At 40.8% G+C, this 10,645-nt stretch overlaps 1 protein-coding gene across 3 annotated transcripts in view; it reads right to left on the minus strand.

The window, feature by feature from the left end:
- The window catches only part of glcci1a (glucocorticoid induced 1a), a 35,301-nt gene extending 24,960 nt beyond the window's left edge, over window positions 1–10,341 (minus strand). For all 3 annotated transcript variants that reach the window (XM_046361864.1, XM_046361863.1, XM_046361862.1), the window contains exon 1: window positions 9,486–10,341. In XM_046361864.1, coding sequence (XP_046217820.1) covers window positions 9,486–9,894 — 409 coding nt within the window. In that variant the 5' untranslated portion in view covers window positions 9,895–10,341. The remainder of the gene's footprint in view (window positions 1–9,485) is intronic.
- Window positions 10,342–10,645: the final 304 nt, after the last annotated feature.

The following is a 10,645-nucleotide window of genomic DNA, read 5'->3' on the forward strand; positions in this document are numbered from 1 at the left end:
CTACTGCATTGTCGGAACTAGAAGCACAAGCATTTTGCTACACTCGCATTAACATCTGCTAACCATGTGTATTTGACAAAAATAGGTTTTGAGGGAAGAGGTTGACATGTTTTTCAAAGACATTAGCACAGCAGTGTTTTGCCCTCAAGTGTACTAGGTGGGCTTAGGGAGGCTGGCCCCCTGCGCTGACTGACAGGTCCTGTACGCCTTAGTGGGATCAGATCCCACTGAGAAAGGCACAGGACAGCGTCACCTGGGGAAAATCCACTGGATTACAGGTAAATACTAGTGCATTCTGAGGGTACTTCTAGTAAAGCCTTGGCTGTGTTCTGACACACTATGTCAAGCAGCAGTTAGCTGTATCAGCGAAGCAGAGGTCAGAAGAAGTAAGAAGTAACAGGAAGTAAGAAAGAGGAAATAATATGCTAAGCTCTTCTTGAAAGATGTTGAAAGTCTTTTTCCGACTAAACACAAAAGCTCTGGGATACTTTAGAATTGTCACATCATAATCTAATTCACATTCAAAATCACAAAATATTGACATGTGCAATATCCATATAGCAAGAAATTCATATCACATGCAATATTTTCAAATGCCACTCAGCCAAGTGCAATGTCCGTTTTCATAGTTTATTCCATTTTTCTCTCCTCTTGTGGAACAGTTGCATGCCATTATGTTAGGTCAAATGCAGTCAACAGATTGTTCCAAACAAAAATGATGCTGCTTTCCACTTTGCTTCTTAATATAAATCATGTTATTTCTATGATTCCAACAGTTCACCCAAAAGTTTTGATCTATATCGCAGGTCAAATCATTAAGACACTCCTCTTCAAACTTATTGGACTTCTCATCATTTCATTTGTATGAGTTGTAACTTGCTCATTTAAATGTTTGCTGTTCTACTACACTCTTAGAAAAAAACAGTTATATCTAGAACCTTAAAGGGTTCTGCGGCAGTCCCTATAGCAGAACCCTATCAAGAACCCTGGTTGGTTCCTGGTATAACCCTTTTGGTTCCTAGTAGCATCGTTTTTCATTCCAGATAGAACCCTTTCGACAGAGGGTTCTACATGGAACCCAAAATGTTTCTACCTGGAAACAAAATGGATTTTCGAACCCTTTTTCTAAAGGCGTCCGCATGCTTCCCAGCCGAAACAGTTCGAGCATTTATTATGACGGCATTTTGTGACGTTTTGTTGGTTTTTGACTTCAGCAGAGGTTTTTCGGCTGTTCGGGCGCACACACAAAATTCTCAAGGCAAGCCAAAGTCAAGAGCATAAGTCTACACCCCCTCATCAGCGATTGGTCAACAGTAGGGATTCGTCAATGAAGTGCCTGTTGTCATTAAATGAGAGATGACTCGTTCTCATGCAAATTATTGTCACTAGGGATATACTGCACCAAACATCCTAGTCAGATGCAAAACTGCGGGACAAACTTTTGTTCGGCAAAAAAACGTCAAAATGAATGAGATATTTCTTGAATTACCTCTGATTATTTTGAGGAAGTGTATCTTGGCTATGGAGTCTCAAAATTGACAAACGGTACTATTGCCACATTTTTCTCGTTTTTCAAGCCGTCTTTTAAGGGAGTATGCAAGCTGAGCTAGGTGTCAGCCGAACTGAAGCATGCGGACACCTTATGAGTGTTGGCCTTCCTCACACCAGCTCTGTGCCTGTAATGGTTAGGTCTAGTCGGCAATACAAGCATTCATATCAACATAAGGGAACGAGAAAAACAAAGATCAGTTTGATTATATCTGTTGCAACGAAGCGTAAATCCCTATCACACGAGGGGGAAAACTGTAAGGGAATGGATCAATATGCAAACATTCAAAACAGACATTACGATGTCTTCTTCAAAGCTAGGTAATGTGACACACTGTCACAAGGAACGTTCAAAAACGGCACCAGTCAGATAACAAAGAATAAACATTCAAGCTGAGCTCTTCAAAGTGCCTTATCAAAATAACATCCAACAGTTAAGGTCAGGTTTCACAAGGTTAAGCCTAAAGTGGAGACTTTCATGAAGGAAAAAGATCCAAACTAGCCTGGTTAAACCAGACGGAAGGCTGCTTTCACGATTAAAACGTAATCCGTTTGGATGCCAGGCTAGGGCCAATCTGCAGTCAGTTTTAAAAATAATAGTTAAACAGAGCTGGAAAATCTAGAATACGATACTATATGGAATAGGCCTAGTAAACAGTTACAACAATAAAGTGCTATACAGTACTAGGCACGTCATGGCAGTTAGAAAGACACTTCTAAACCTACATACTTTCTCCTCAGGCCATAGACTAACACCTACTGCTGAACATTGGTGAGGCAAGGACTAACTATGTATCAAATACACCCACAATGACTTAGATTAAGGTGATAGATGGCAATTACCGGGGGAACGAACAGAGAGAAAGGAATGGTGTTGACTGACGGAGAAACTCTCCCACACCAGAACAATGTTTAAGGGAACACAGGCTTACCTATGGAAAACCTATCTTAACAGGACAATGTCACAGGTTTAAGCCTAGGTTACATATGTGACAGAAACAACAGCTAACACATGCAATAACCATCAGTCTCAAGTCATTCAATAACCCTAATATGGTTATAGCCCCCATTACAATAGCATATTGACTATAATGTAACCATTACTATAGCATATCTCTCACCAATCTATCATACCAGGGGAAAAATGCACAGGTTTACATTATGTGGCTACTTACAGTGGCTTGTATAAGTATTCACTCCCTTAGACTTTTCCACATTTTACCATTACAACCTGTAATTAAAATGTATTTAATTGTAATGTTTGTCAAAAATCTTCTTAAAATACTCTGTAATGTCAAAGTGGAAGAAATATTTAAACATTTTTTAAAGACGAATTAAAAATAAAACATTAATATAGCTTGGTTACATACTTGTTCACCCCCCTGAGTAAATAACATATGAAAAAAACACCTTTGGCAGCAACTAAAGCTGCCTTCTTGGGTAAGTTTCATAAGAGATTTGTGAATTCCTCTCCCAGTGTCTGGTGTAAGGCAGACATAACAGCTTTTCCTCTAGAATGTTGAATGTGCTTAACTCTATCCTGCTTCTTTGCATCCTGAAAAACTCTCCAGTCTTTGACGCTGTCAAGCATACCCCGGGTGGGCTCCCGAGTGGCGCAGTGGTCTAAGACACTGCATCTCAGTGCAAGAGGCGTCACTGCAGTACCTGGTTTGAATCCAGGCTGCATCACATCCGGCTGTGATTGGGAGTCCCATAGGGCGGCGCACAATTGGCCCAGTGTTGCCCGGGTTTGGCCGGAGTAGGCCGTCATTGTAAATAAGAATTTGTTCTTAATGGACTTGCCTAATTAAATAAAGAATACCCATACCATGGTGCAGCCACCACCATGCTTGACAATAAGGAGGCAGTTACTCACGGATGTGTTGGGTTTTCCCCAAACAGAAGGCTTTGCATTTAAGCCAAAAAAGTGTATTTCTTTTCCTTTAATTGTAGTATTACTTTAGTGCCTTGTTTTGGAATATTTGTATTCTTATTTTCACTCTGTTTGAGTCACTACAATGTTATTGATCCATCCTCAGTTCTCTCATCTCAGCCATTAAACTCCAACTGTTTTAAAATCACCAATAGCCTCCTGTTAACATTCCTGAGCAGTTTCATTCCTGTCCTGCAGGTCAGCTCAGAAGGACGACTGTATCTTTGATGTGTAAGGGTGGTTTAATACATAATCCACAGCATAATTATTAACTATACCATGCTTAAAGAGATAATCAATGTCTGATTTGTTATTGTTACCCATCTACCAATCACTGCCCTCTTTTATGAGGCTTTTGAAAAGCTCCCTGGTCTTTTGTAGTTGAATCTGTGCTTGAAATTCAATACTTGACTGAGGGACCTGACAGATGTTCTATGTATGGGGGACAGAGAAAGGGTTAGTCATTCCAAAAATCATGTCAACATCTATTATCAGTCCTTGTAACTCATTATTTGATTTGTTAAGCTAAATTGTACTCCTCAACTAATGTAGGCTTGCCTAAACAAAGGGGGTGAATACTTATACAACTATATTTTAGTTATACATTTTGTATTTAACTTAAATAAATGTTAGCATTGGGGTGTCAGTCCAACCAGGCCTCTACATTGAGAGCACCCGTCATCATACCAAAAAACAAGAATGAAAGAAAAACACATATTCCCACTTTGGAATGATGCCCTGTGTGCATATGCTTTCCGGAAATTTCAATGATTTTTCAGCCAGGCCAAAAATAGAGATGTAAACAACGGAAGAAATAAGTTGAAATAGCCTAACATTTGGGTCTGGTCGCAGATACAAGCTTCTCTAACCAAGATGAAAGCCTTTTATGTAGAAGCTATGGGACATTTATTTGACATTGGTGACAGAAAACTATGTGATGATTCAAAATAATAGTTCTTAAATAAAGGTGATGAAATCACTCTCACTGTGTATCCGTACAGTATTAAACGGTTTACAAAAGGGGGTTAATAGTACAATAACACATGCTACTTAGCAGACGCTGTTATCCAAAGCCACTTACACTAGTTAGTGCATCCATATATTTTGAGTGTGTGTAGGCTCTGTGAACCATGCGGGAATTGAACCCACAATCCTGGTGTTTCCAGAGGTTGAATGCTCAGCATTCATGCAAGATACGCAATCCCTCTCTATCTGCACGACTAACTCATTCATTCAACCCCTTACTATTGAAAGGCAACATTGACTCGTATTGGAGTTTGGAAGAGAGACAGGTTGTGTTCTCGATTCAAGGTGATGATGTCATGAGTTAATCACTCATAATCCCTCTCTCACTTTAAGTGTGGCTGACAGTTCAGCACAGGGTCACACAAAGACTGTCACTCGCAGAACAGGCTCTGAGCATGACAGAGCCCTATAGATTTGTCCAAAAGTAGTGCACTATGTGCCATTTTGAACAGCTGTGGCTCTGGTCAAAAGTAGTACACTAGCTTAATATAGGACGTAGCTCACAGATCTGCAGTATGGATCCTTTCATCAGGAAGTAGGTGGTTGTTGTTGTGTTGTGTTCCTTTAATGCCAAGCCTATTACAGGAAGCTGCCATGTCTTTGTTTTACAGCTTCACGAGAGCGTCGTGAACTGGCTCATTAACTGTTGCGTCACACACTTTTCAGCGTAGTTTACAGCCCTCGCTCTCTCTGAAGTTATACCTGGACAGAATTCACAAGTCCCTTGTAGGTAATGACTTCAGGTGTCAAAATGGAACATAGACTAGATTATATAATGCCTACGTCAACATATTCACTGTCCCATTTGTTACTTAACTTGACACGAGGGGCAATTTTCTCGGGCACAGAAACACTTTACAGAATATCCACTGAATATGCTTTTTAGTCCTGGACCAGACTGAGGCTTAATCTGTGTCCAGGAAACCGGCCATAAAGGGGTGACTACAAGAAATTGCTAGAAAGTTTAACTGCCCCCCAACTTACTACCTGAAGATAAAAGCTGTTCATGCCAGAGTAATGTATTCTAAATCACTCCCAGCCTGCAGTCATCTATAAGCCTGCTTTACAAGCTATACGCTTAAAGACCTGTAACCATAACATCCCCCCTTTTTATACAACAAGGTATTGATTATTCTATACATGGTGGAATATGAGCCCAGATTCAATATGCTATGGAAATGCAAGCAACTCATGTCCCTAACATATATATGTTAGGTTGAAGCAGTACAAAATCATTGCCTTAACATAACAACCCTGTAGCAATGAGTTAGGCCGGTCTCTGCAGAAAGCCATAGATAGGATATAGGCATACCTCCGACACAGAACTGACTGAGTGTCAGTCAACTTTAAACAGATTGTTTTAAACACCTTCCTGTTATTTTGGGTTCATATAAGCTAGTTTCAGCTAAAGGTTATGTGTTAAAAGGGCCTTTGAGTCAAGATGAATGAGAATGTTGTGGGAGTGTCTCTCTAGGGGTTTTCCTGGTCTTTAAGCATGATGATGTCATCTCTCAGAAAATTACCTTTTTTTAATGTGATGGAATGTCAGAACATGCCACACTGAACCAAGGAACGCTTTCAGTAGTGACAAACCAGAGTGTGAGCTTGCCAGCTTGTCTCCCATTATCAAACAAACACCTACTTACGCACAGACTTGTGCATATTGCATAACCAACACAGACTGGGCCCAAAGCACTACCTCATTTAATTTATTTAACCAGGATAGTCCACTCAGTAACAATGGCCAGTGTTTTTCAGGGAGTCCTTAATGCTAATGTAGGAACTAAATAGTGTTAATTAGAGGTCGACCGATTAATCGGAATGGCCGATTTATTAGGGCCAATTTCTAGTTTTCATAACAATCGGAAATCTGTATTTTTGGGGACTGATTTTGCCGTTTAAAAAGGTAAGGCAAGTCAGTTAAGAACACATTCTTATTTTCAATGACGGCCTAGGAACGGTGGGTTAACTGCCTTGTTCAGGGGCAGAACGACAGATTTTCACCTTGTCAGCTCGGAGGATCTAATCTTGCAACCTTACAATTAACTCGTCCAACGCTCTAACCACCTGCCTCTCATTGCACTTCACGAGGAGCCTGCCTGTTACGCGAATGCAGTAGAAGCCAAGGTAAGTTGCTAGCTAGCATTAGACTTATCTTATAAAAAGCAATCAATCAATCAATCATAATCACTAGTTATAACTACACCTGGTTGATGATATTACTAGTTTATCTAGCGTGACATGAGTTGCATATAATCGATGCAACGCTGGGGAATGATTTAACAAAAGCGCATTTGCGAAAAAAGCACAATCGTTGGACTGTATCCAACTGTATCTAACCATAAACACCAATGCCTTTCTTAAAATCAATACACAGAAGTATGTATTTTTAAACCTGCATATTTAGCTAAAAGAAATCCAGGTTAGCAAGCAATATTAACCAGGTGAAATTGTCACTTCTCTTGCATTCATTGCACGCAGAGTCAGGGTATATGCAACAGTTTGGGCAGCCTGGCTCATTGCGAACTAATTTTCCAGAATTTTACGTAATTATGACATAACATTGAAGGTTGTGCAATGTAACAAGAATATTTAGACTTAGGGATGCCACCCGTTAGATAAAATACCGAACGGTTCCGTATTTCACTGAAATAATAAACGTTTTGTTTTTGAAATTATAATTTCCGGATTTGACCATATTAATGACCAAAGGCTCGTATTTCTGTGTGTTATTATATTATAATTAAGTCTATGATTTGATAGAGCAGTCTGAGCGATGGTAGCCAGCAGCAGGCTCGTAAGCATTCATTCAAACAGCACTTTCGTGCGTTTTGCCAGCAGCTCTTCGCAAGCACAGCGCTGTTTATGACTTCAAACCTATCAACTCCCGAGATGAATCTGGTGTAACCGATGTGAAATGTCTAGCTAGTTAGCGGGGTGCGCGCTAAAAGCGTTTCAAACGTCACTCGCTCTGAGACTTGGAGTAGTTATTCCCCTTGCTCTGCATGGGTAACGCTGCTTCAAGGGTGGCTGTTGTCGATGTGTTCCTGGTTCGATCCCAGGTAGGGGCGAGGAGAGGGACGGAAGCTATACTGTTACACTGGCAATACTAAAGTGCCTATAAGAACATGCAATAGTCAAAGGTATACAAATGGTATAGAGAGAAATAGTCCTATAAATAATATATTAACTACAACCTAAACCCTCTTACCTTGGAATATTGAAGTTTCATGTTAAAAGGAACCACCAACTTTCATATGTTTATGCATTATTTAAACCAAATTTAACATGTTTCATTATTTATTTGAGGCTAAATACATTTTTATTGATGTATTATATTAAGTTAAAATAAGTGTTCATTCAGTAGTGTTGCAATTGTCATTATTACAAATTAATAGATTTTTAAAAATCGGACGATTAAGATGAATCGGTATAGGCTTTTTTTGGTCCTCCAATAATCGGTATTGGCGTTGAAAAATCATAATGGGTCGACCTCTAATGTTAATAGATGAGTTCTAATGACTGCATAACACATTGGGCCATCAACAATGACTGCATACGCATGGCATACTAACACAGAGGGTATCAAATTACTTTTTCTATCATGTGGTTGTCACTTGTCATTCTTTGGAGACTAGACCCTACATGCTTGACCTGAGCTCAAATTCATAAATACTACAGTACAAATGACAAACTGTTAAAGATGAGAAATCTAGCCCTTTTAATATCATATGCTTTTTAAGAGATTGTATGATAAGACATGTTAAGGCCTCCTTTTCCATTCAAACCCGGTCGTGGTGCCCCCTGTCCAATGCCCCCGACCTAAAAAGTATAGAAACTCTGTGGTGATCAGTGACCTCACCATATTGCATCCATAATATCTAGCTTGACATGGAGAGAGGTCAAGGCTTTCTAGGGGTCTGGGCAGTGGTATCCCGCTGTTCAATCAGTACTAATACCAGCTGACAGTCCTACTAAACCTGCAGAATCCGCATTGCACACCTAGGCTACTGGGGTCTCCTATTTTGAGAGAGGGTGCACAGAGAGAGCATATTGTGGACCTGGTGGGTAAAGAAATTGATTGGAATACAGTCTCTACCTCTTCGAGAATCCATACCATCATAAGTTATGGGAAAGAATAGCACTCCCTAATAACATTTCACCTCTTAGATGGATGTATTTACCTACCTGTCAAATACAGGAGAGTGCAATTGACTCTGGTGGAAAATAACACTACAGCTTTAGATAAACTTATTTGCAACGAGCAAGAGCAGCACTCATATTTGCAATAGAATTATCGTGTTTACGTCTCGAGATGCGCTCGCTCCTGCTAGGCCTCAGTGTTGCCATAAGCGCGCGACCTTCTCCAGTCAACGACGTAATTATTTCCATTCCTTCGCGCTGGTAAACAAGCGTCCATTTCAGAGAAAATACCTAAATACATTTCCATGTCACTCTAATCATGAATGATATTGATTGAATACGTTTAACATGTCCGCCGATGTGGTTGCAGTTATTCATTTATTTTAATACGGCGAACCAGTCGTGTTTATCCAACTGCCGCGCGCTGGCCTGGAGGTACAGTAACTGCATCGTCACCATAATAGCCACGGATACAGAAATCGAAAGCCCAAAGTAGTAGTTTGCAAATCAAACAACATAGTACATATCTGGTTTCAAAGCATCGCCTCGATGCCAATTCATTATTTGAACATGACAACATTTGGATACTGGGTCCATAATAATTCATATGACATACGCAATACATTTCAGCATTTTCAGGGTTAGCTAGGTTTGTTTTTTTCTATATCTGGATTGGCCTATAAACACACAAATGTTGGGCAAAACAATAAGTGTTAGTGATGCTGATGCGTCTAGCAGAGACCCCGATCTGACCCAATTAGCTTGCTAGCTATAGCAACAGCTAGCCTGTCTAGCTTTGGATGCAATAAATGGTGGACAAACGGCACTACTGCACCTTTGAAAACAGGCGAGATCGGACACTGCTCAGGTGAGCTCTTGCTGTCCGGCGGCGAGCGTCTCTGCCTTGCGACCAGCCTGCCCTCCACCGAGCCGTTTCCACCCGGGTTCGCGAGCAGCAGCTGCGTCGGGCTGGAGGGACTGTTGCAAGGGGACGTCGATGTCGGTTCTGTGTTGCTCGCGACTGTGAAGGAAGAGGAGCAGGAGCGGGTTGGGCTGTGCTGACTTCCACGCAAGAGCTGGTATGGCACCGTGGCACGAATAGGCTGCAACCGGATCGTGGTGGTGCTGCCGTTGCTGCAGCCGGCCGGAGAGATGGTTGGGGAGACCCCGCTGTCACCGCTTCGCTTGACCCGCTGTTGCTGCTGTTGGGTTGAGTTGGTTGCTGCTGATGATGCTGTTGACATTATGTTGATTGCCACAGTGCAACTCTTCCAGTTCACAAACTTGGCAAAAACAAATATACAAAGTTAAATCTTGAATAAGCCTCAAGTTACTTGCGAGTACTTTCGTTTGTTTACTCACATATATCAATGTTACATGATAAAGCAAGTTGGTAACTTTCCCAAAAAAGCTGGAACATTTGTTCTTGTAAAAGTCCAGTTGAGTTTAGTTATTAATAAGCTGCCCAGAGTTAGCTTAGCTACTACATTTTCTCACTTTTTCTTCTACTTGTCCATGTTGAAGTGTTTCAACAAATATGCATTCTCGAAAAACTCAATTAAACATTTTCATATCGAACAAAACTATTTAAATCACGAAGTTCACTTATAAAAGCGCTATAACAACATAGCTAGCTAGTTAGCTATGTCGCTGTGTCGTCTGTCTTCCAACGCGCAATCCCTTTCCAGTGTCCCTCTTCTGGCAAACTACTGGCTGACAGACCAGGGCGGGACAAAAAAAACTCACTGTAAACCTCTGATTGGTTCATATAATACTAGAAGGACGAGGTCATCGGGCACACTATGCATCCACCAATCGATTCATTGAAGTTGGCTGAAGACAGACCGCTCTCGAGCAAGCGATTGGTTGCAGAGTTAAAGCTCAGAGAAATGGGTGGTGCACAATCTTCAGAAAAACAAAGGTCGTCTGGGTTTCTGTTGTTGACAACTTGCAATGTTATTCTTATACATCGTAAATTGAAACATCCACTGCACA

This window comes from Oncorhynchus gorbuscha, linkage group LG09, assembly GCF_021184085.1.
Source record: "Oncorhynchus gorbuscha isolate QuinsamMale2020 ecotype Even-year linkage group LG09, OgorEven_v1.0, whole genome shotgun sequence".
NCBI classification, from domain to species: domain Eukaryota; kingdom Metazoa; phylum Chordata; class Actinopteri; order Salmoniformes; family Salmonidae; genus Oncorhynchus; species Oncorhynchus gorbuscha.